A 27,236-nucleotide genomic window follows, 5' to 3' on the forward strand; every position below is an offset into this window, starting at 1 on the left:
GGCTAAAAGTTCAGTGTCAGCCGCTCCAACTTGGCAATGTATGATGAGGGCATTGTTACAGCTGTATATAATTAGTTTTTACTTCTTCTATAGGAAAGAGACTAGACAATTACGTTCAATGAAACTATGTGAAAGAACTATGTTAGAATTGCAAACAAGTTCTCAAAAGTTAGGACATGATAGAATTAAGATTTCCAATGAAATCTTTGTTATATTCATGAGGACATAGTTTTTAGCCACTAATTTTTCTATGATTCTTGCTTCATATAGTGCAAAAAAACAAAACATGCACTATGAATAAAGGCAGATGTTCAATATTGCTTTTCATTGTTCATCATTCAAGGGCATTCAATTACATTAGCTGTAAGACTATTTTGCTCTGTCGGAAAACTTCTTTTAGAGGTTTCAGTTTCTAGCTAGCTAGAATGACACCAGTCCTATAAAAGCAGGTTAATTTTAATTTTTTAATTTTTCTTATGCAATTTCAGTGCATTTCTTGAGTCTTGTCAATCTTGTATAGTAAATGAGGGCTATCCATTTGAATCCCTCATTATTCTTCAAGAGCAGTGTGTACTTACATAAACACAAGACAAAATGGAAACACAACACAAATTTTTGTGTGGCATTGAATCTTTAAAGAGTAGTCTAAGGTGTGTGTTTATCCTGTTGAATTTAGGGATACAACTGTAAGTATATTACAGCCAACAATGTACATATTCCTACTTAGAGCAAATCTGTGAAGGACTGCAAAAAAATAAAACATGTTTTCTCTTACTTCACTGAAAACTAAAGCAGTTATTTTCCCAGACAGCAAAAAACAAGGTCATTAAAAGCCAAATCCTGGTAGCCTTTCTCATGTAAATCATCTAATTTGTACTGGGGATTATTTACATGAGAAAGGGGGCAAATCTTCTTGCCTAAAGAAAATATTTTATTACCATAGTTTGCAAAGAGTAAACAAACAAAAGAAAAAAAGATGAAAATAATATCATGACTTCCAAACAATAAGCAGAATGTTAACATGCGCCTGAAGGGCTGAACTTTGTGTTTGAAAAGTGCTGTATCAGATAGCATAGTAAATAAAAATAGAGCGGGTCAGCTTTACTGAAATAAAAAGAGGTACTTTTATGCTTGTAATACACTGAAATTTATGTAGAAACACTTTCCTTACGCACTGTTCTAGCCAGCTAGACCATTTTATGCAAGTCATTTACATGTTAGTCTTGTGAGTCGTCTTGGAGTGTCATTACCTTTCTTTTATGATGGGTTGTTGAAGCATCCATCTCCTCTTCTCCTATATTGTCTATCTGTGAAGTTGGACTACAGTTCATCCTCTCCTCTTCTTGCCTCTGAAGTCTGTCTGCTACAGCCTGGATTGCTTCTGTCCATTCTTCCCTACCATGAACAAGCCAACATTCCTATTAGAAACTCACAAAATACATCCAAATAAATTGTTTCTAATGTTTCTCACATAATACATTGTTTCAACATAAACTTCTCATGCTACAAAGCAGAAGACTCATATAAATTAATTGCTTTGATTTCCTTCTAAGTTCTGCATTGCGTAAAAGGTGAATTTGATTTAAATCAGCACCAAAGAGAATCCCTGCACAGTTTATTGCAAGAATTAACAGTGCTTGATTTAGTAAATACTATAATAGTGAAAACTTGAAAACTCTTGCTAGGGGTGTAATACAGCTCACAGCACACTATGTAATCTCCTATCTGATAATAATCTGCTATTTTAAGAGAGTTTTTGCACGTCTCGCCTCACCTCAAGACATTTCACAGAAAATAAATGAGATGTATGCAACCACACTGTATATTCAGCTCTTTCTCTGCCTCCTCTTAAAACTGAATTTGCTGGCTGATTCCAAATTTTCCAGCGAAACCAAGGCCTCAAAGATAATTAAATTCCTACAAATGCCATAAAAATCTGTGGCTGTGTGGAAGGGACAGACCCCAATGAGGATTTCCACTGAGGAAAAAGCAGGGGCAGCTCAGCCCATGGCTATTCTGTCTGCTGGCGAACCAGCACACACATACTAGCTGGCGACTCAGCACACTGTAGTTGCAGATGTAGTGCAATACATGTTGCTTTTTGTCTAGCCAGGAGGGAATGCGGGAGGAACCTGATGTACTACAGAATGCAGTAAGACGTATTACACTGCATGCACAGAAGAAAGATATTGTGGAGAAACAATATCCAGGCAGAATTAAAAAAAAAAAAAAAAAGTAAGTAAATATACTAAATAAAGAGAGATGATACAAAAAGGAAAGTCATAGTTACCTATTGATATAAATAATATATCAATAAAGCCAACCATATTATTAATCTCAACATGTCAGGTACCCAAGGTAGCAAGACTCAATATATCTAACCAGAGACACAGTATAGAATATTCTGACAAGGCAAACTGTTTCATGTCTCCTATACGCAAAAGTTAATTCATAAAGACTCTGCGAATATTTACTGAAGCATGAAAAGCTAATAAGTAAACATAAAATAAATTATAACAAACATACTGTTTTCTGTGCCAAAAAGGAGCACATTAGAAGGAGTAAAAGGAAAATCTAAGACAGCAAGACTTGAAAATACTTCAATAAGCAGGCTTCTATTGTTTAAAATTTAACACTTCAGAGACATTCCATGACATAGTTTTGGCTTATTTAAACACACTCATCCCACCTACTCGTAGGCAGTCCTTACACTAGAAATGAAGTGGGATAATACTTTACAGAGGCAGACATACAAATTCTTTAAATAAATAACTGTTCAGAAGTGCTCAGAATGTGACATTTCCAAATGCTGATGACTGCACAGTACCAGCAGAGGTGCTGAGGCTTCTCCAGGAAGAACATGGAAAGCAAAACAGAAATAAAGCTCTCACCGTTCCTCTGGAGTGTCCACATGGAACGTCCTCTCTATGACAGTGGTCCACTGAAGACATCTGATTATGAACGTGTTTGGCTTTGGTCGCTCTGTTTTCATTAGTTGACATTCTACGAAAGAAACAAGGTATTTCCTCTTTTATATATTGCAAGTTAATGGGTGACGAGCAAATAAAACTACTTAGATAAAATATATAAAGCTTATTGTATATGGATCAAGCAATCACACAAATACAGTATGCCAATATAACCTTGGGCGTGGACAAAAGGTAACAGGTAATAATCATAAGCTGAGGAAAGCAGTCAGAGTAGATTGTTCCCCATATAAAAAGAGTGCGACCTCCATTTGCAGATTAGGTCTGTATTATGAGGGTTAAGAAGAATATTAGATCCTGGACTGCTCTAGTGTGCCAAGGTACCACCAGTAGCCAAAGGCACATTTTTCCATCTGTACCTGGCAAGAGGAATACGACATGTTCCCTCCAATGGTAATCATGCTGCAATTATCCATGCTACTGTCATCTCAAGATTAGATTTATTGTAAAATATCCTATCTGTGAAAATTCAGCTGTTGAAGCTAGTTAATATAATGATATAATCTGATTATGAAACATTGAATTATCCCCACTAAAATGGGGCTGCCCCAAAAAGTCATTTAGTTCTTCTTCATGCCCCATAGCACAATCAGCTCTACCTATGGTATTTCTCACAGCTATATTCCTCCACTCTTTCTAAACTTCCCCAGAAGTATCAATTTCAAAATCTCCCCAAGCAAACTGTTTCATCAAACTGTAAGAATATTAATTATTTTCACAGTGAGAAGGTTTTTCCTAGCATTTAGTGCAACCATTCCTACACTTTAAACATTCTGCTTTTTGTCCTGTTGACCAATTTATTTCCTCCTTTTTAGCAGCTATCCCATCCCTTCTAGGCATCAAAGGACTTTTCCCTCTCTTCAGTCTTCTCTAGCCTAAATCAGTTAACCCAATATGTCCTCACAGGTTGAGATTTTAGACCTAGGATTTTTCCTGTTACACAATTCTGGACATAGTATACTTCCTATTATGCTGCTCATTACTTTTTCACAAGGGCACAATTTTGTTGATTCAGGCAATGGTTCAATGAGACTGTACCTTTGATTTTAACATGTAGCATACAGTACTAAAAAAATTACATCTACATGATGCAAAACTCTGACCTGCTAAAACTCTGTACTCATGCAAATATATTCAAACATTTTTTGTGAAGTTAAGGTTGCTCTAGCAAAAGTATCTCCTGCAACTAGCATAAAACTGACATAGTCATCACATCTCACATTCTAGTAATTCAACAGGAATGCCATCGCTTGTTCAAACCTGATCCTGATCAAATGTGTGCGCTAAAATGATTTATCACGTACAGAAATCAATGCTGAACATGGCAACAGACTTCTGTTCACTTACAGCCCACTGTAACTTCTTTGTAAACTGCCATCTACCAACTGGCCCAAACCTTTTGGTGATGTACTTGACTATCCTTTAGCATAAAGCCTTGCACTTGATCTTACTGAATTACATTTTGTTTATTCAAATTAACATCAAAGCCTTACAAAAGTCATATTATATGACCTGTGCTACTTCACAGGGCACGTTATTCTTCAAAAGAAATAGATTACATTGGTTTGACATGATTTTTTTCTGCACAAACTTCATGTATGTTACTCATCTCATTATTGTCTATGATTTATCAATTCTTTTTCCAAACATTGAGACTAAACTGATTGGTCTATAGTTCCCCAACTGTTAATATCCTCCCTCCCCAACCAGAAATTATTAACGACCCCTCTCCAGAGTCCTGAAACTTCAACTATCAACCACAATTTCACAGGAACGCTTTTTAAATATTCTTCAAGGAACTGTGTCAGACTCAGTGAATTTCTAACTATCCAACATACTTGGGTATCCTCTAACCTGCTTTTCTCTTTTCTCTCATGCCTTTGTTGATGGTGCTAATTTTACAAGCTGCATACCACAGCTGACCTGCAATGCAGCTGCATGCTGAAAATACATTAAAGCAATCCTTTTTCGATATTACTAGCTTATAACGAGCTCAGCAGTGCAATTCAAGATGTTGATTTGTACACTTTAAGAACAAAATAATTTGGGACCTGATTAACGCAGAAATGGCCTCTGTCTCCACATGCCACAGCTGATATCAGCAAAGCTACTTGTACTGCAACGCTCTTGATATAGACATGAAAGCAGAGATATTAGATGGCTCTCTGTGAAGAAGCCTTGATTTTGGCATTTTCATGCTCACTGCAAAAGCGAGCATTTTTATTTGAAGAAGTGGAGAAGAATGGGGGTGAACATATCTGTCGATAGGATTTTTTTCTGCAACTTCTACTGGTAGAACACCCCAAAACTTGACAGACATTTATATAAGAAATAAAAGAAGAATGAAGTAAATATAGCACTACCCAGATGTGCATTCCTTATTGCAAAAAACTATATTCACACTATATATATATGTAAAAACTACTATGCAAGGCAGACTGCTCACTGGTCAAGGAGATGACATTACATTTAGCAATCCTGCATACATCATGGAGACTCGAAAGAGAAACTACTCTAGTTTCGCTGCTTTTATAAATGTAACAACTCTGCCAGGTCTTGGATGGGACACCAGCTATCCTCAGCATTCAGAGCAAAGAGATACAGCAGGACGGAAACAGAATGAGGGAACCTAAAACAAAGGCTGGAAGAGAGAAACAAAGAGGACAGAAGCAAATGAAGGGAACTCATTGAGCATGATGAAGCAGAGCTGCTTAGAGAGGATATTCTACTAGGCTTCTAGTGGGGCGTAAGTACTACTCACAAGATCAAAGAAACCCAAGTTGTGACCCGGATGAAGGTGGCACTAGGGATAAACAGGCTACTTTTTCCTTAATTTCCTTAGCCACAGCTCTAAAGAATGCATAGGGCTAACTTTTATAACAGAAGAGACTAGAAGCATTGCCTGGTCCAGGACTACCTGATATTTTTCCTAACAAAACCATCTTCTCATCTTTAATCCTACCACACTTCCATCAAGTGAGCTGAAATTTTCTTTGCCAGCTGTCTGCCTAAAGCTGCACTCTCCTGGAAAACTCTATTTTCTGGAGATAAGACTTAAAACTTGGCAAACTGAGATCTTTGTTACCCATTTAGTATTCCTGTGAAAATATAACACATATCTGATCACCATATGGGGAGGAGAGAGTTAGGGTTGCAGTGAGGTGAGGGTTAAAAATTACAATAACACTTCCTAAGCCATATAACTCTTGAAAACCCATGTGCAGTGAGTATAATCCAGAGGCTACAGCTACCTCTCAATTCTGCATCCATCTGCTAAATGGAAAGCTCTTTCTCCTATACTCATAATGCCTCATGCTACTCCTCAGACAGTATGAAAAAGAAGTTGTCTGGTTGAGATACACAGGTGAGACAAAATCCTATATGCAAAAACAGCATACAACCAGGAGTTCACAGAAGAGATGTCTGGAACCAAAGACTAGGGAATAAAGAGAGAAAAGTGAAAACAGAACAGGAAAAGGATGGGAATCTGTACTGAAGAGAAGAAATAGGATGGATAAATGAAGACTGGAGTGGAAAGACAATGAGAAACTGTAACTAAAACAGAGAGTCTGCAAGAGGGAACTACAACTGGAAGTTAGTCAAGAGACCATAGAGTAGTAACTCAGAGTAGCTAGGTGAGGTGAATGAAGGTGAAAGATGACACCATGACGACACGATGATTGTATTAGGACAACCTGAAGGGAAAGAGGCACAGAGAGTCAAACTTTCAGAAAATTCAGTACCCATCACAGCACATCCCTGTCCAGTGGTGTACAGGAGCCAAAGATTTTGAATTTTACCATTCATTTGCTGACTGAAAATATATCCAAAAATGTCTACATTAAAATAACATTAATTAAAGTTTGCCAACTTAAACACTTGAAATTAAAACTGACAGAACTAAGGCTGCCTATGTCAAATGCTATATATAACATGGTCTTTAGCTATATATAAAGTATACTAATGTTATAATGTATATAGTGTAAAAATATATTATCTATATATATTAGCATGTATAACTCTGTGAATCCTTATCCATGTGCATACAGATATGTACATATTTGTACTGATTTTTTCCAGACAGGCCTCAGCATGATGATGTACTTTGTTAACAACAACAAAACATTTATTTTGCCTGTGGATGCATACTAATCTTTGTAACTACTGAAAAGTACTTACTCTCTACATTTTCACTATAGATAGTCAGCTAAATCAATGAAACGTAATAAAAAATTCATTATCAACTAAAAATGGCACTGAAAAAATAGAAAAATGAAAATACTATTTCAACATCACTGAAAGATCCTATTGAAAAACAAAATTCAGCAGCAGTTAATGAGCTCTTTATAAAATTCTGTTTAAAAGGTGGCTAAATATTTAATTTCCTTGTATAAAGTTAAAATTGGGTAGATTCACTTCTTTTATTTCCCAAAAATAAGAGTTTCGGAAAGAAGTGGAGGAGTGGTGTGCTACCCATCCTTCTGAAGTAGGTAAGAGTGACCAAAGTCTGCTGATATTTAGTGCAACCCACACGCTTCACGTGCTGCTGTATACAAATGTATGGGATAAACAACATTCCTACTGTGTTTGCAATGTGAATAAAAACTTATTTGTGGATGTCTTTCTACAGCTAGAAAAAAAAACCCAAACTCTACTATGATGAATAAGTACTCTAATACACAGTTATTGCTAATTACCAAAATATTTTTCTACTAACCACTGGAAAAAGTATAGTAGTTTTAGAGAGAAAGAGAATAGTTTGGAAACTACAAAAGCACAGAGGAATGAGTGAAATGGGCTACTGAAAGCTGGCTCAGAACGCGCAAGCAATATTTGGGTCATTACCAAGAGTAGAGAACACTCTACCATAATGTCTTCAAGTTTGCTACTATACATAAACATACGTAATTAAAGGGCTGAATCTCAACTCAAAACAGTTGGAACTCTAAATTATCATTCAAAAAGATGAGTAAGCCAGTAAACAGACAGACTCAACTTTGTGTTCTTGTATGCTAGCCATCTACAAGTTGGAATTACACGTTTTAATCCTAAGGCTTTCTGCCTTGCTGGGATTAAACACTGGTCATGAGAACTTTCCCCTTTAATAATAGAGAAGATAAAACATTTTGAGGAAAAACCCTTGTTCTAAACAACAAAATACAAAACCAGTAACAGAAACTGACAACACAGTTGCAAAAAATCTGTAACACTTGTCGGGCTGTTTTTGGATCTATATCAAAAATAGAAAAAATGAAATAAAACCAGTAAAAAGAAATGCAATGGATGTTTCTCAATTATCAAACTTCTCTTTTTCAAAACAACAGAAAAAGTAAACTACATACCAGAGGTTAACTTCTGTCACCATATCCACAAACACACTAACACTTTAAAATATTTGTCAGACTATCTTTTTCAAATAAATGCCACTATCTAAATTAAATAGTTATGCTAGTTAAACTCTCCTGAGCAACTCTAACTACAAACTGTATTTCAAAACGTTCTGTTTACTTTACACCATTCTGAACCACAGATGACAAAGTTTGCTTGAAGCTGTAATTACTCTGCAAAGCTGGGAAGCCAATTAGAGGGCCTGAAACCTGCCAGTTCCAAAAAAAAAAAAAAAAAGCACAGATCATCTGTTCAGATTTTATTAAAAAGTTTAAAGTTTGAATTCTATAACTTTAACCATATAATCACCAGTTTTCTTTTTCCTAAATACATTCGTTCAGCATAAAAAACAGAATGAACATTAACACTGTATTATTATTTCAGATATGGAAGGTTTCAACTTCAGCAGAGTTTCTGTATACAGCTAGACAGGAATACTGAGCCTGAAAGCTGGCAAAAAATTACACTTGAATATAAACAGCAGGTTGCATATGTGAGAAGTTATTTCCAGCATAGACTGAGTTTTAGCACAAAAGATAACTTCCTGTAATTATCGCATGATATAAAAGAAACAGTACTGAATCACTGCTTGTATTGTTTAGAATATATGCATTTTTATATATACAATACACATGCATTATAGTTTAATCCTTACTTTCTTATTCTTCTCTGGCTCTTCCTTTACAAAACAAACTACATTTCACTGTCTCAACCTTTGCCTATCCCACTACTACTTCAACGTCTACCTTCTCATCTCCAAACTTAATGAGCATGCTGCTTACAACTGCCTTCTTCCATTTCTGCTACTGCTCTTTGTACTCTGAATCCACACTTCTCTCTAATGACCAGTTTTTAGACACGTAGCAAAACTAGTGTGCCATTTTCATAACTTTGACACAGATCATCATGTTTTTGCTCATAGGGAGAGACAGACACAGACAGACAGAGATCCCCTTAGCTTTTAGTACTTAGTTCGCTACTGATTCTTCTACCTCTTTACCTATTACCTAAGGGAAATTTCTACTTTTCTGAGGCCTTCCAAAAGGCTCTGTCCTTTGTTTCCTCTTTTCCCTCTATCTATGGCTAACACTACCTATAAAAATAAATTTGATCACATGGAGATCTATGTGAACAACTTAATATCCTATCTTTGGTCTCAACAAATGAAGTTTTCTCCTAACAATGTCATCCCCTAAACTGCTGCACAGATAATTTTTCTCCATCATCTCTTTGATGATAGCACTTTTCTCTTTGCATTCCTAAATTCCTGCGCTGCTCTATCACATCAAACATAAGCTGCTTTTCAACACGGCCTGTCCTGCCCCCACAGTCTACCCTCATCCTCTGAATCACTCTTTATTCAGTATCAAAATGCCCATTCAGGACCTATTTCTCAAAAGCATTTCTAATATCTCTCTGTTTGCCATACTGGTTCTCTTTTAAATCCTTCCCAAAACTCTCCTTCGCCAAGATGCCTTAAAAAGGGGAGGGAGAGAGAAGCGAAAGGAGAAGACAGCAAAAAAATTCACCCTTGACAATGGATGAGTTGCTGATGTGCTGAGACCACTGCCTGTACTACAAGCTAAGATTGTTTCATTGTTTTCTCAAACTCCTCCCATCTGTTTGCATCCATCTGCTGTCCCTTGTTTCATGTTTGGAATTTAAGTTTTTTGGAGCAGGGACCGAATTTTTGTTCAGTATGGGTAGAACTCCTACTTCTGTGGGGCCTGGCTCATAACTTGAACTTGCGTGTCCTCTGATGATGTGACAACAACATATATGCCTGCCTAATAACCACAAAAAACTTAATTACACTCCCTGACGCTGAAAAAGAGCTTTCTTGATGCAGTTTACCATGCTGTATTTTACATCCAGCACTCCGAAAGGCACTAAAGTAGCATCCATGTCTTTCTATCATTACAACTAATTTGCTCTTTGGCCTTTCATGCAAAAAGGGAGAACAGAAATATGAGATTTCTCCATGCTATTGTTGGGTTTTGTCTGAGATTTTGTTTGTGTTCTCAGAAGACAGTAACATTATACTTCTCTCTCTTTCATGCAAACACTCCAAATTTACTTACGCAACTGGCTGTATCACGCCAACATAAAAACTCAGATCTGCCAATGAAACTCAATTTCTACCTGCCATGCTTAAGGCAGGCCATATTTGCAGCTAACTGGAAACTACAATATGCTAAACTGACGTCTGAGAAAGCACTGCCCAGTAAAATGCAAGGATGAGATCAAGCAACTCATTTTCATTCATGATCCAAGCCAAAAAGTGAATCTAAACTACTAAGTTAAATGACAGCAAACCAATTATACCACCTATAAACCACTCATAAAGAAATATGAGAGTCTCCCAAAGAAGATTACTGGCCTAGTTGTCCAGAAGCTATTACTTTGGAATGAACTCTATACCATACTTAGGCACGTGACTCTAGTTACATACACCTGTGTGTTCATGTCACCCAGTGCAGTGACAATTAAAAATCCTGGGACTTTAAAAATCTTGCTGAAAAGTAACTATGGAGTTGCTGGCACAGAAGGTCGTATCTAATGACAAAGTATTTTGATCCATCAATTAACCTCGCTTAAAACATACATACATACATACATGTTTTCCTACTCATTTCTTTAGTGAACATCTTCAGAATTCTTTATAGCCCTAACATCATTCCCCCGCAACCTTTCAGTGTTAGTGTTTCAAAGACTTTTAACTCCCCAAAACAGTGAAATCCTGTCTCTGGCTTATTGAAAGATTAAGACTAGGAGAAAGCTGAATGGCTTCTCCACTTAGCCATAGAGTAACCAGCAATCCCAGGGTTCATCGATAATCCATTCTGCAGAGAAAAAAAATACAGAAAACCATGTTATAAAAGAGTGACTCCTCACAATAGCTGCAATTTATTTCACCTTCACTATTTATTTTCAAAGACAGGAAAAAGGGTAGCTGTACCACAGAGTGCCTAGAAAGTGCAGTCTTTCAAGATATCATAGAAATTCCAGGTGACATCATTTTTGGCCAAAGCTCAAAGGCTACTGTGAAGGGCTACATCTCTTCCCAATTACTCTCCACATAAAGATCAAAATGAAGGCAAAGGGCCAATTCTTGGAGATACCTCATTCCAAATGTGCTGTGTGATTACTCACATACTCGTTGCATATGTGAAAAGTAATTTTTATCAGTGAAGCCACAAAAGCTCCTTAAGTAGAATTGAAAGCAACTGCCTATTCTTCTTCATTCTGCTTTCCACAATGGTGATGGCCATCGGAGACCGAAGTGGTTTGCACAAAGCAGTCTTGACTCTGTTTACACAACACTGGACCAGTTAGAAACAATGACACTTTTTCTTCTTTTGGGGGACCTGTGAAGCTATAAATCCTGTCACACTGGACAACCAGAGTACCTAGTTTTGTCCAAAAGAAACAGAATGGAGTTTTAAAAGCTGGGATATTTTTTAGGCCTCTGCCTATACAGAGAAGTTGTACCAACTGAATCAAAATTATTTTTAAACTGGTTCTGACTGCATTAATGCCTAAGCAAAAGCAATCTAAATTACCATATTTTATTTTGCAGTGGAGGTGGGCTAGGAATGCACACCCACTCAGTTACCATGACTCAGTCAATCACCAGTAACTCTTCACGCTACAGTAACTTGACTGCTTGCAACTGCTTGTCTATGTACCTGATGACAGCTAAACTGATTTTGAACTAGTCAAGTCAAGTAAGCTTATGCTTCTGCAGTACTTCTGAACACCAATATAAACCTGTTTTAAGAGCTTCCACAAGGAATTTTCCACAAATGTAATTACATTGTCTTTATTTTTCTTTAAGTACATGGTTAGATGCTGTGGTACAACTTTGTGAGAGTCTAAGTTACAGAGGATGAGTATTAAGGAACTAAAAGCACATCTCAAACAGCTCTCCCAACTCGCATGTTAAAAAAAATGAAGGCTCTGTTTCGTGTAAGATAAACTGACTCCACAGGACAGAAACCAGAGCGTTTCCTACGTGCTAGCCAGTGTCACTGCTTCAGCTGATTTGTCCACCCTGCCTCCCCTAGCAGCTCACCAAATCTGATCTAACCACCTCTCACGTGCCAGAGCAGAGGCCAAGGGCAGATGAGGCCCCTGCCCTGGGAGCCGGAGGCACAGGCACCGTGGGGCAGGTCCTGTGACGCCAAGGGCAGGGCTCAGCCCCGCCACCCCGTCCACCTCACGTACTGCCAGTTCCTGGGGCATGCCTCCGACAGCCTGAAAGCACGTTCTCCCGACCCCAGCCACTGACTGCAACTCTTCTGCTTTACAGCTGAGTGCCCAGAGCCCCAGACAGACCCAAGCAAACATGCACAGGGTTTCTGAGCTGTTGTTCACTTTCTTCTACCATGCAAAATGCGGATCATTTAGGAAACAAGAGCTATTCTGAACGGCAAACCCTTCACTCAACTCTGACCTGCCTTTAAGGCCATATTTATGTTTTGGAGAGACCCCCCCCACTGCCATACCTAGCCCACACACCATCTCCCTGCATTTTTGCAGCGCACGGCAATGGCTGAAGACCGTGTGCACTGCCTCAAGCTGTTCACATGCCTGCTCCCTAACGCCTTCCCCCTTTTCCTCCTGAATCATGCCAGGGAAAAGGGATACTATCTGAATGCTCCATCCGATGATGAATTAACACCTGACGAGCAAACCTTTATTAATAAATATATATTTAGCATTGTAAGCAATACTAGCATTATGTAAAATAATTTCATTCTCGCAGGCCTTCCTCTCGTTCACAGGACTCCTGACAGAAAATGCTGACTATACAGCACCAGGGAGAGAGTAACACTCTGGTGGTATTTTTCAAGTTATCTTGGAAGAAATCAGGAAGCAACTACATAGAAAGTGGACACTGCATCTAGGAAAACATCTTTTGAAAAAGTAACCTACCATGGCAGGAGTACAAGGGGGCACACTCAAGGAAAAATATCTGTACTATGGAAGTAACTAGTCTGACAGAGCTGGATACAGAAATCTCTGAGCTACTGAACAAGTACCATACAAAACAGAGCTGCACAAACTTTGCAGTGTTCAACTCCAACAGTACTATGAAAATAATACCACAGTCTTGGCCTTTTCTGCTTAAATAACAAGCTGTAAGTAAGAGCCAAAGACGTCTATCATTTGGAGAGCACAAAGTAGACTGAGACCACACTCTCACTTTACAGATAGCTACAAAGATTACATGAAGATAGGACTATAAAGACATATCTTTAAGTCCCTGCCAACCTAATCAAGATGGTATTAACAGTGATCTCACACTCCATCTGCCTGGCTAGCAATTTATGAAAAATCTACTTCACTCTTACAGGAAAAATATGTTGCACTGCTTGTGGCCACAAACCTACTGCAACTGCTCAGGAACTCTTGGATGAGAGGCCGTGAGACCAGTTCTTGACATTTATCAGGTACTGCAGATGAGATCAGATGCATTTACATAGTGATTTTTTTTGGTTTGTTGGGTTTTATCTGTTTGTCCTACTGATGATCTTTGGACAGATAAAATAGTGGACAAAAAAATCACAGTCCTTTACAATTTAGAGTATAATAGCATACTGGCTTATATTTTCAACTCTTCGACATGTCCTGTAATTTTATACTTCATATCGAAGATCAAAGAGTAACTTATTTATTTAAAACCATGTTAAAAACTGGAATCTTATCCAAATTTTCTGAATCCAGAAGAAGTTTTATATTTCATCCCATAATTCCACATGGGTACTTTACTTGAATTTTATGGGTTTCTTTCTATGAGTGAAAACATTTCCCTATTCTTGCACTGATTAATAATCATTGCTGATTAAATCATTCATTTTCCTCTCAGAGAACAGAAAAACTCATCCTGCTTACCAAAACTATACTTCTTCAAGTAATCTAGCATGCCTGTTTCTTAGCTTATGTTGCATCGGCATCAGACCTATGGGGCTTGCTAATTGCAGATAGGATTTTTTTTTTCCCCTTTTGGCAAACAATATAAAATCTTCCAATCTCCATCAGATCCAAGGTCAGGATTACACAGGATGGCCTCTGGGTATCAAGACACAAAAAATCACCAGTACCAACACAGTGGAACTAATTGTTAATTAGGCATTTCTTCACTTAGCAGAACTACTGTTTGGATCATCCTTCTAGTTGCAGCACCAAAGGAAGACTAGATATACTATGAAGAGCATGGTAAAGCTGGACAAAAGAAACTGCCGTAATTTTACAAATGTTCCTCCTGCTGAGCACAGCAGAAAGGTATCGCGAAAACTGTTAACCATTTTAAATGAATAAGTTAGGAAATTCAATGGAATAATTAAGGAGTAACTTAGCCTGTGACCTAATGAATTCCTCCCAACATGAACAACTTAAAGGCATCACTGTTCGCGTACTCAAAATCACCTATAAGGCTTATGTCACAACCAAAACATACAAGATTTTCCTTCTTTAGCTGTGAGACAAGTCATTGGCTTGTGGCACAAAAATCATTTGTGGCAGAAAATAATTTTTTTACAAAACAAAATACACAATTTACTTTGCATACAAAGGCTGAGTTACTCATGAGGAAAATTTTATCAAAGAAATAGGCAAATACAGTCTCAGTAGAATTTGTTCCATCTTCAGCAATGCAGATGAAGGAAAACCTCCCCCTAAGTAGACATACTCATATGGCCCCAACACTCCCCTATAAAACTAAATACTGTACTACAATATGCTAACAGAATTTTGAAATAAGTTGGCTTAATTTTCTAGTATTCTTTTGAAGGTTTCTAGCCATGATATACACAACTCTTCTTTCGGGGAGATTTTTTATCCCATTAGTTTAGTTCCTCTAATACTTGCATTTTTCTTCAATCAGAAACACTCTTCTACCAATCTCACTTTCTCAGAGGAAACTAAGTACAGATTTGCCTTTTAAAAACATTCTTGGAAAACAAGAAATCAAAATGGCTTCGCTTTATCCAACAGATACACACTTTGTAGCTTTGCTAATATATGCAAATGGTCTGATTGCTTGAAATTACTGATTAACCATGCTGGAGAGCTGATTACCTGATTATCCTAGAGACAAATCATTTAGTAGGATTTTGTGTCATTTGACAGTCTATATGATGTTCTAATTAATTTGAGTTTTCCAGTGAAATTATAGATACTACTGAAAAAGAAAAAAAGAAGCCAATGATTTGAATACAGGTAGCTTTCCAAGAATTTTCTCCTTACAACAATAATTTGTCAAATGTTATTGTTAGTTACAGATGCTCCAGATACGACAAATCAGCAACCTGGATTAAAATTTTTTCAGACTCCAATCTATGATAAAATTTTCAATTCTCTATGTTTTGCAGTGCTGGATATGGGATTAGTAACACAGTATCATGAGACATGGCATCAAATTCACAGAGTTATCAAGAAATTCTGAAGTGCATATGACACAATACTTAGCAAATATTTGTCAATATGCTGATAGAATAAGTACTGGAAATACTTACTTGCCACTGAAAAGTTGTTGAGTGGATATGGCAGATCCACATCCTGGGGCTTCTCCTTATAGCCTATGAAAGAGCCATCTGTCTTTAGCAGGAAATATCTTGGCCGCCAGTTTTTTATATATTCTCCTAGAGGAGAAAAAATGTTCTTTAGTACTGTTAAAAAAAAAAAAGAAAAAGAAACTTTGATATTAAAAAACATAATATAGTATTAGTGTCAAACATCAGTTATACCAAAACCTTTTCAGACATGTTTTCAATTTACAAAGGAAACTAACTTCCTCCCAAAGAAGAGAAAATAAAATTGCAATGGTAAGCCTAAACTATGAAGTGATGCCTTTGGAATAAGGATCTACAAGCATCACATAGGAATATTCTGTAAGTCTAAACTTTATTACACTATACTCTTCTAAATCCTACATCTTTATACCTATAAGCAGTCTGAAATTTGGTGCAGGTGAAAAAAAGTACTTCAGCTTGAATTTAAATAACAAAATGAAACCTTAACTACTACAAGGTAGAATGTTTGTCTTGCTGAGCCAAAGCAAAAACCATTGATTTCTTAAAAAATAAACTATAAGCAAATACAAGAAGATTGGAAATGGGAGAATCTACAGGAAGTATATTTAACAAATCTACCTGAAAGCAAAAGGAATAAATACCAAAGAACAAAAAGCAGAAGCCAGGTAACTTTTAAAAAGATTAGTCCAGCAATAAACCCACCACCTCCTCCTCCTCCCTTCCCCAGTCTCAGCAGAAGATTCTGCAAGCCATGAGGTATTCAGGCACAGAGAAACACAGAAGAGTCAAAGACACGGTACCTTAATTAATGTCATTTATTCACTATTTAAGGATGAGAAATCTCATGAACAGTCCTATATTTTACAGTGCCATATCAAAATCTCTGCAACAATTCCATTTTTAATGTGTAATTACCCAGGTAAGTACAGGTGAGTTTAAATCAGCTTAACTTTTCCTTTGATTTCTATCAACTCTGCAGATTAAATAAAATATGTACAAGCACCTATCAAGACTTTAAAAAATAAATAAACCATCATTATACAAGTGAACGTTTTAAGAAAAAGGTGTATGTAACGATGCAGAATATCCAGCAGCGCTTTTGACTGAAAGTTGCCATTTGTACACTTTATGCTCAAATACTGTTCTAATCCAAAATCTCTAGACTATATCAAAGTGTCACTGTGAAATAGGAAGTATGCTCTATTTGTTTTAACTTAAAAAACAAATTTCAAGTTCAGTAAGGTTGAAACTGGAAAATTATTTCATTCCTTGCAACCAGTTTTTCCATTTTACAAAATACTCAGAACTGACTACTATCCAAGGGCTGCACTTGTTCTGGGCTAAACCCAACCTTTCAGTTGAGCTTATCACCTCAGCACCGTATTAACTGTGACTATATAGCTTTTAGACATCTCAGAGTTCAGAAAGAAGTTCACATCCACCTGCCAAACTTTGCGGGCAAAGGCAGTAGGGGATGGAAAAGAGATCTCTGGTGCTAGTTCAGCTAGGAACATCCACGCTGATACTGCCAGTCTGAATTGATTTCATAGTACAAAATCCCAGCTCAAATTAAAGCAGACAATAAAAAAAAAAAAAAAGATATGAGATATTCAAAATTTGGATAAGAAATACCAGTGTAGTACTGGAAAACACACGTTGCTTTAATACCCGTAACAGTGAAAAACTGTATTGTCGGTACATGGAAAGGTAGCATTTTTTTAAGTTGTTTGCTAAATACTTGAAAACAAAATAAACATAGGCCTAAGTAAAAGTATGACTCTTCTTTCTAAGAACACTTAAAATATGCCCTAAGACAAATTTGCTGGAACCTGCGGGGACTCTCAAGAGTTGAAGTCAAACCAAAAGTTTACATACCAGATCACCCAATACAAGTTTTAAAAATATTAACATCCTAGTTGCTTTCTTAAACAGAGCATAAAGAGAATCTTCTGTAAGCTTTTCATAAACTGTATTTTGCTTACTTGTAACAGTAAGTGATTATTACAAGATTGAGTGCCTGCTACTAGGTTTAAAAATCTGTCAAGAGCTTAGTCTTATGTGGAAGATGCATTCACTGGAGGGCCGGTGACTGAAACTACTGAAGAAGGACAAGAGTTCAAGGACAGCATCCAACCTGCACAGCATACCAATACACCTACAACAGGTCAGCCATCCAAAAATTCAAGTCTCAGAGAAAGTCCTCCTTCCTGTAAAGAATAAACCCGACCAGAAGATTGGCAGATTCTGCTCTAGAAATTACAGATGATAGCATTAAGTACACTCATTAGTCACTTTAGGAAAGAAATAGAAGCCTTCACTTCCTCACATATACACCCTCCTGCACTAAACCTTTAAAAAAGACAAACATCTTAGCAGGTGCCCTGAGACAGCCAGAGCACACTTATCTGATCGTTTACTCCCTCCTCCTCTTAGGACAACGTTATAGCTTGCATATGGCTTCTACTGGGAACTCGAAGTCTCTTAATGAGAAAATCGAACAGATTTTTCATCATCTAGTGGGCTGTGCAGCTGATGTTTCATCTATAGAAAAACCATTAGAAGAGCATGACCAGTGCTTCCAAGCTTCTCTGAAGACAGCTCGTGACGATGGATGACAGCTAATCACAGGAAGACGTAAATACTGAACGGCATACAAGTACCAGTTTATCAACACACACAATTGTTGCTTTGTCTTCAGCCTGCAAACTATAGCCAGACACAAGACATGTAATTCAAAAGCAATTCTTAAAACACGATTGCCTCTTAAAGACCTTGTATATTTCTTCAAAAATGTTTTTCCTAAATGGCTCCCCTATATGAATTGAAGGAAGGCTACTTTTTCAAGGTGTCCCTGCAAACACACACAAAAAAGATAACCTAGTTTTTCCCTGAAATGACCAATGTTCCAATCCTTCTTCAAGGCCTGTACGCAAATATTTACGATCTGTCCTTTATTTATTTTGTCATTTAATTAACAAATGGCTGAAGACCTTTGACGAATAAAGTAAACAGTGATATCAGTGAACAATTCACTTAACAACTGAAGTGGTTTAATGGCTCTCAAGACGCACTCCAGGTGTTCTCTTAGAACTGTGTTCCTTCTATACAACCTGTTTAGAGCTAAAAAATAAAATAAAAAAAAAATTTAGTTCATACCTTGTAAGAGACATGTTTACTGAACTGCTTTGAAAGAGAAATCCTCCATATAAAAAAAAAATCCATAAATAAAAAAAATGCATCTTTTACAGTATGGGAAATATTAATTACTTAAAAAATCTGAACATAAACAAATAACAGGAAGTTTACATTTGGAAATTCATTAATTTAAGTGAAAGATATTTCCTGAGAAAGGAGAATTCCATGCAGGCTAACCAAAAGACAAGACATCCTGACAATTTAATGAAATATAGCTGAGGTAGTTAAAAAAAACCAGTGGATCTGCCACAGAGGATTAATCTGTTTGCACCCTGCTTCCTGCTGAGTTAATGCAAGCTAAATTATTATTTTGCTTAAATTTACAACCTTCTAAGTTGAAAACATGTTCTCTTAGGATCTGTTCATTAGACTGTAAGAAGAGGTCTCTAATTTCAAACACTAGAGCAAACAAAGCCAAGTAATTCATACATCATTTTCATTCTGGTCAAAGTTTTTAAAGCTACTACAGAAAAGGGGCAATAGAATTTATACCTCACAGATATATGAGGTATAAATATACAACACATAAAATATATATAAACATACACACACAATACAAATCTAGAGTCAGCTTCAGGGATTTTTTTTTTTATACCACTACTTAAAGTATACACCCAAAACAGGAAACAAGACAGCAATACGTTCCTGAGGCACATGAAAATACAATCTGATTTTCATGCAAAAAGCACCCTCATAAAATGCAGCTCTTTAATAACACACTGGATAACAACAATAACAAAGAATGCTTAATTAAAGTGCTTTTAGAACATGACCCTTGTGCCTTGCTTTGTATTCCCTTACTGCAACCTTCCCCCCCTCCCCCCCCCCATGGCTATAACAAGAACCCTGCCTTCAAGATATTTCAGAAAATGTGTCTGTTCTAGTGATGTAATGTTTGTAGTTTTGATACTGCTGAAGAGCATGACAAAGAGGAGTTTTCTAAGAATCCATGCAAGTCTTCAACAAACCCATGTTAGATAAATCAATCACTCCAAGTCATTAAGTTTTTCACTTCATCTCAGGACCCAAATCATCCCTTTGAACACACACTTCACCTCAGATCTGACAGCTGCTATTTTTATTCTCATCCACTTGTAACCCTTAGGATATGGAAATTCAGCAATTCTGAGAAAAATTACAATCTATTAATTTCAAACTAATCTCATTATTAAAAAAAACACTAATTTTAACAAACTGGTCACTTTTGCAAAAGGTCTACATTTTTCAGTATGTAAATGGCTTTAGAGGTGTGAAGGAAATGTCTTTAATATACAGTGCTGATATGCAACAGAAACCTGAGTTCAAAAACTTGCTTCCTTAAAAGAAGCAACAGCTGCCACACAGACATAAGTGAGATTTAAGGGGGGAGTGTGTGTGTGGGGCGGGACATCAAGCAGAGAGCACCAAAAGTCTGCCTCTTGTGTGTGTGTCATTAATTTACTAAGATGGCTTTAACCGAAATAATACACAAATACTGCTCCCCCCTTATTTTTTAAGAGGGCACTTTTGTTTTAAATCAGATTCCAGTTCCCCTATACTGAAGGTTAATAAACAGGGGAACAAAAAACCTGAATGTATCTAACAACAGCATTAAAGAAAATTATACAAAAGAAACTAAAAAACTTAATCATACACAATTTGTCTTGAAAACAATCTAAACGGTAAGTAATGTGGGGTCCAGTAAAACATTATAAGTATTGCCACTGGTTTTAAGATTGAATTTACTTACCTTGGCCCTCTGAGGGCAGTGTTACCTAACACACGATTAGAAGCATCAGTAGACTTAACTGAGTCAGTAGACACTAGTGAATGTAAAGCACTTCTATTATTTACTTACTTGTGATTTCATGAAAATAAATTTGCAATATAGTTCAAAGGGACTGTAAAAATGAAATGTTTTAAAAATCTGAAAGTATACCTGTCCACACAATTTAATATATGCCCTTCAGTATAATGTAAATTTGTAACAGTACCAGTATGCAAAGGTTTGACAAAATCTTATTGCACACCAAAAAATTAAATACAACTGATTTTTTCTAACATGTGTGAGCATTTTAAAAGCTATTTGTATTATATAACCTTTCATAAGAATTTTTAGGCAGTTCAAAGAAAGTCTCAATTTGGAACAAATGCTTTTTGATTCTTTTACCCTGTGAAACAGTGATTATTGCAACTGGGAAATGCTGTGTGTGGGCAGAATATATGCCATCACTATATACAACAGTTAAGCTTCCACTAAGTTTCCTTCGAATTGGGGAATTAATGTACATGAGAATTGGATATAAGTGTAAGCTGAATGCCTTTCTAAGATACAAGGCTATTCAAGAGCCCTTCACTGTTCATGACACAGCAACAGTGCAATGCAGTTAGCAAGACTGGTCAACTTCTGTGCGGCTTCTCCGAGCAGCATGGTCAGAAACCAGCACGACCTGCACCAACGGTATGATCCTGCTGAACGCAGCAAGCAGCAGCACAAACAAGCTCGAGCAGTGACGCAGATGATGGAGGCAGCAAGCAAGCAGAGATGACCATCTCCTTCACATCAGCCAAGATGCACCGAAGAGAAGGCAAAAATTATGATCTTTTTCTCTAAAGAAGTAGTGGGCAGTGCTCAAAAACAGGGGCTGCCATTAGTAAAACAGACTAATCCCAAGTACAGAAGTGCAGTCACCAGGGAGAAGCCACCAATGCAACTTTCCATGGTCACAGCTCGCTTCTTGGAGGCTAAAGCAACTAAAACGGAGCTTCTCCACAGCAAGTTTTTCCCTGCTCGCTGTTTTTCCCCCGTTTCTTCCTCGCAATTTCTGAAGGCAACCACGCATTAGTGCTCAAGCTAGAGGTGCAGACGGGTTCAAATCACCACTCACCCTGACCTTGTCATTAGGACCCCTCAATGAGGCAGCATCCAGCTTGTATAAATATAACAGTACTTCAGCTTCTACTGTTTTTTCAACTCTTTCCTGTCTCATTAATAAAAATAATTTCTCTAAAATATATAAAAGCTGAGAGGAAAATATTCAGTAACAAAGAGACGTACCATTATTCAAATGTCAATGCCATTTTAAAAATAGTATTTTCTAAAATGGGCATCTAAACTAGCCAAGCAAAATTACTGATGCGTATTGGCATCTCACAAAAATAAATGTTCAAAGCACATGCTCAATTTCAGTATGCATAAAATTTTATATTTTTAAAAACTCGTATTGGAAGTACTAAGCTAGCTGACACCCTGGCAAATTGAGAATTGACCTTTACCATGTCCATTTTGAGCCAACAGGAAGAAAAACTTGCCAGTTTCAACATCACTCTCACTTCCCCTTCGTTCTTAAAGGATAAGGATTAAAACAATAAATAAATTAAATAGAAGTTGTTATTAGTACATGCTGTCTAGAATAACACAGCCCTGCATTGCATCAACAACCCAGAGCTACACAGGAGATCAATATTTTCTAACTATGTCTGCTCTTCATGAATGGAAACCCCAGGTCTATATCCTGGAAATATTTAGAGATACTGCTCACATTTTTTAAATTTCTTTCTTGCATAAGATTTTGTAGGAACAAAAACCAGTTTGCTACAGTATGTAACTGCTTCTCAAAGCATTTTTATACTTTTAATAATACTGAGATGTATTTATGGTAAATTCAAAAACATAACGTTTTTAAATAGTCTCACATCAATTTGTCTTCTATCACTGAAAACTTCAAGTTCTCAGTACTTTTAAATATTTTTTTTTAATAAAGCATTCTATCGGAACCAAGTGGTACTTTGTATAACAGATAAAATGTGGTTTTACTTTCCTTTGTGTTTATCAAGTACTAGTAAACCAATGCACCTTTTTCAGATTTTGAAAATATTTGAAGAGTAGGACATGCGTACAAATATTAGTCTATAAATTACACTGAATAAGGCAGTCACCTACAGGAATACTGAGTTAAATTCAGTAACTTGCTAAAATGTATATATAAAACCAGATGATAAAAATGTAAATGCTTTTTACACGTAACTAACTTGAAATAAATGTCCTATTAACATTCTCTAAATACAACTTTTTGCAGAAAAGATAGCTCTAGTCTACATGAGAAGAAATCTCAAACTTCCAGTTGTTTGCAAAAGAATCCAGTAAGTTCGACAATAGTATTACCCTTCAGCTGAGTTTCTTTGACAGATTAATGTGTTGTCAAAAATTATGCGACTTTGCCCTCTTAAAACTGATACTCTTGCTAGCATGTTTTTGCAAATCAAACTGTCTTGTTTTTAAAACTGGCACATTGCAGTAATTTTAATACAGCTCCTCTAAGTTTTCTCCTTTTCATGAGACATGCTCCCAGCCCCAGGCCTTGCTAGGTGCCAAAAAACCAGCACTAACACTGTTCGTCCGAGTTTTTACCTCACATTCACCATTAAAGTCAACCTTTTAACTTCATCATTTAGCCAAAGTCACTTGCAAATAATCAATCTTGAGACTATATAAGAAACACTCCTCAAATTGCCTGCGTTGAAAGAACGGTTCCGTTACTGCTGTATATAGAACTATTTACTTTAGAAGTCTTTGACTGCATGAAATTCTTTGGGATAAACAGCAACGCAGTATTATCCAGACTAACTTGGACTTCACACCTCTAATGACAGAACACAAAAAATGGAACAATTCCATAGAGAAGAACCGACAACCTAACTCACAGGCAAAAAGCAATTCACCATTTGCAGTGCTGCTGACCCATATCCGGACTCAGATGCAAAAATCAGTACTCGGTATGAGGCAGTCACACCTGAATTTTCAATTACAATTAAGTTGAAGTCATAATCCAAAATTACCTTGTTCCACTCAGCCAAGAAGATGATAAAAGGAGACATCAAATGCTCCCATCAGTTGTTATTGTTAAGTCAATGGCAGAAAGACCTCATGCTTACTAGACCTAAGATGGAAGACACAAGAAAAGGGGTTCTTTTGCTTTTATGGGTTTGGCAGCAGTGGTGGAGTGGTTAGGCTCATTCAGATAATATTTAAGTCATGTTGTGACTAACCCAAAATCCTTATTTTATACTAATGACTGGAAGAAAAATCTGCAACCCACAACCACAGTGCACCTCAAACCATTAATTTAATTTCCACTTTGCAGCTCAATACAGGTATCAGGATGCTGAATTTGCACATCATATTTAAGAAGAAAAGTTCATGCTTTTAAACTTTCCATTTGTATCTTTAAAATAAGAGATCACCTGAATAAGATAATGCTTTCATTTAGTCTTTTGGGGCTAGCTTAATTTCTCTCCACGTTTGAATCCATTTTCACGTTTCTTTCATGTTATCCTGGAAATTCATAATGAGCAGAAATTGCCAAATAAGAAATAAGAAAGGATTTTAGAGTAAGGAAGAAAAAATACATTCCTACACAGTGATCCAAATTTATTGTACTTGCAACTGTCAGATAAAAGTTATGCCTCACCAGCTCCTTGCCTTTGGAGAAAGAACGGAAAATAGGAGCAAGTGAAAGAGAAAATACGTTGCTAATCTCATTCTAACCCCCAACATTTACTTGTCTACTGTATAATATGAGACAATCACCAATTGGCAATTTCTGCACAAGAAAAGCTCAGGATGCAATAGTAGGGGTATGCAACATATCAGTCTTGAGGTAGACAGCCAAAGCTATATAAGAACCTATATAGCCCCTGACCACCAAATGACTGGGGCTGATATAACTCCATTACTTTTTCTACTTCCACAAGTACCAAATTTATCGAGACTTTTTTTTAAACCCACCACATGGAGAAATCAAAAGTTTTCTTTCCTACCAGAAAGGCTCTTTTCAGGAATAAACAACGGAGGGAGGGAAGATATTAAACTCCTGAACTAATTAACAGAAGTAAAGGAGGCGGTGGGGGACAATGATAATTAATATGTACCCTCCTCCTAACCAAATCTCCACATACATTCATTCTGTATATGCACACACAACAGCAGCATCATAAACCGTCTCAAGTTCTTGCCATTATTCAGTTCGACATCTGCACATGTTTATGCGTCTCTCCAAACAACCTCTTGAACACCCTGCTGGAGCTGTCATTTTTTTCTTCTCCCTATCTGGCAGATGGCAAGTCAACAATCGGCATCAACAGCAGCCGAATATCTCCCCCCTCCATCCAGCCCCCCTAAACAGACACAATAATAACTTCTTTGTGCTTCCCCACAATGCAGCTGCTTAAACCATTTCGCTACAAGGCTGCTTTGCCTTAATAAAAAAAAAAAAATCCCTTCTGTCAAGTCTAAAAAGCAGCATAATGTTAAGCAAGCTAAAGCCACAGCACAGCTGCAAACGGGCAGACACATTGACAGCTCCTCCCTTAACAAAGCCCTGTGAATTGAAGGGGGTTCATCTGAGGCTCACACAGTAATTAGTATAAAAAAGTCCGACAGCCTCTATTATGCTAGGAAAAAAAAACTGGACAGAACTGGGCTGCTGTTTTGCGTCAAGAGTTCTGCTGCAGAGTAGATAAATCATGTTGGGTTTTTTTCCTCTCTTTTTAAAGACAGTAATAAGGAGGATGAGAGAAGCTAATTTGAAAACTTGGACACAGTAATTGTACCATATGGTGAGCATTTATCCCTTCTGAAATACACGCTAACAGTCACTTACATGCACAGTGCTTTGTTTTACAGTTGTTATTCTCTCTACCATATTCATAAAATGGATCTGAATATCCGATACTCCAGAGAAGTTGTGTGTAATTAGCAACAAAACTGCCTGAGCCTAATATATTGGCCTACCACAGCAGCCTATTTAATTGCAGAAAATCCCTTGCCCCCAAATTTAAGAAGTGTCCACTTCAAGGATTTTTTTATTCATCTCAAACAAGTTAAAGATCATATATAATAAAGTTCAAAGAAGTAGTTTATTGACACTAATACCTCTTGAAACTGTTGGCTCTAAAATACATCAGCAGGAGATATTTTCCTTTTCTTCAATGCAATATACAGGAATTAATTCAAGAAGCATTTAATGGTAACCACAAAATATTTAAGTTTCATCATTCTTGGGAAAGGAATTGTTCCATAAACTTGCAAGGTGAAACCCAGCTTTAGAATGGGGCATGGGAGAGAGACAAAGACTTCAACCCCCTCACTCCATTTTCTACCTGCACCATATTTTCCAGTCTTTTTGTCAGCAATTCAACTGCTTCATTTATAAGGACCTTCAAAATCTTGAAAATAAACCATCCAACCCTCAGGGACTGCTTGCTCTTCACCACATACTTTCAGCTTTTCACCCTGCTTACACCACCAAATTATCATGGAATCACAGAAGGTAAGAAAACAATTGAGCAAAGCTGGGAAAAGGAAGTATCAATCTTTTTAAATAAAGAAAACACCGTGGTTAAATGGCAAGATTCATAAATCTTGAAGGGAAAAAAAAATCATGAAAAATGGAAGATGAAAATTTGGTGAAAAACTAACTTGACACAAAATAAAGTCTCTAACTGAGCATAATGGTATTTGCAAAGAAGCAGAATGACTTCTTCCCATCAGTGTTTACCTCAGAAGAAAAGAACCAAAATCTGCTTTGTGCCTTTCCAGGTAAGAGACACTTTCAGTGACTGGATCAAAAATGAGGTATCAGCACAGAGCACTAGGTACGATGGGGTCTCAGGACCGGACAGCATACCTCCACAAGTACTAAAGAATTTCAAGAGTGAAGTGAAAATTACAGGCAAAAAAGGTTATCTTTCAATGCTGATAATTAAACTGATGGATGAGAAAGTGGCAAATTTTACACCAAAAAAGGGAACCACAAAAGCTTAGAAAAGATCTTGAGAATTTCAAGTCAATTGCCTGTACGGTAATGTAAGAAAACTGTTTATAATTCTGTTTTTAATCACACTCTTAAAGAATGCAAACTGACATAAGATAGACAAAGCAGCACTGCCTCTCAGTAGAAAAATCATGCCCATTGTACATATGGGAATTTTAAAAGACTGTCAAGAAAATGAAATGGGTAAAGGCTAACTGACACAATTTACTTTACTTTTAAAAAGCTTGTAGTAAGTTTAAGGAAACAGTAGTTCTGTAGGGAAAAAAAGCTGTGTGGTGGAACAGATTAGAAACTGCGTAAAAGAAAGCAAAATA

The 27,236-nt window shown here is 36.9% G+C and overlaps 1 protein-coding gene across 12 annotated transcripts in view; it reads right to left on the reverse strand.

Annotated features, from left to right (window-relative positions):
* AKT3 (AKT serine/threonine kinase 3) overlaps nt 1–27,236 on the reverse strand; it is a 159,624-nt gene that overhangs the window by 63,235 nt on the left and 69,153 nt on the right. For 11 of the 12 annotated variants that reach the window (XR_010388483.1, XM_064509409.1, XM_064509397.1 and 8 more), the window contains 3 exons: nt 15,896–16,021; nt 2,892–3,003; nt 1,251–1,395 (listed from right to left, as the gene is read on the reverse strand). Coding sequence is in view for 11 of the 12 variants with exons in the window: in XM_064509409.1 (XP_064365479.1) it covers nt 1,251–1,395; nt 2,892–3,003; nt 15,896–16,021 (383 nt within the window). In the remaining variant the exon portion in view is untranslated. The remainder of the gene's footprint in view (nt 1–1,250; nt 1,396–2,891; nt 3,004–15,895; nt 16,022–27,236) is intronic. The other variant, XM_064509402.1, reaches the window with a different exon arrangement.

The sequence above is a fragment of the Dromaius novaehollandiae genome, chromosome 3 (assembly GCF_036370855.1).
Source record: "Dromaius novaehollandiae isolate bDroNov1 chromosome 3, bDroNov1.hap1, whole genome shotgun sequence".
In the NCBI taxonomy this organism is placed as follows: Eukaryota; Metazoa; Chordata; class Aves; order Casuariiformes; family Dromaiidae; genus Dromaius; species Dromaius novaehollandiae.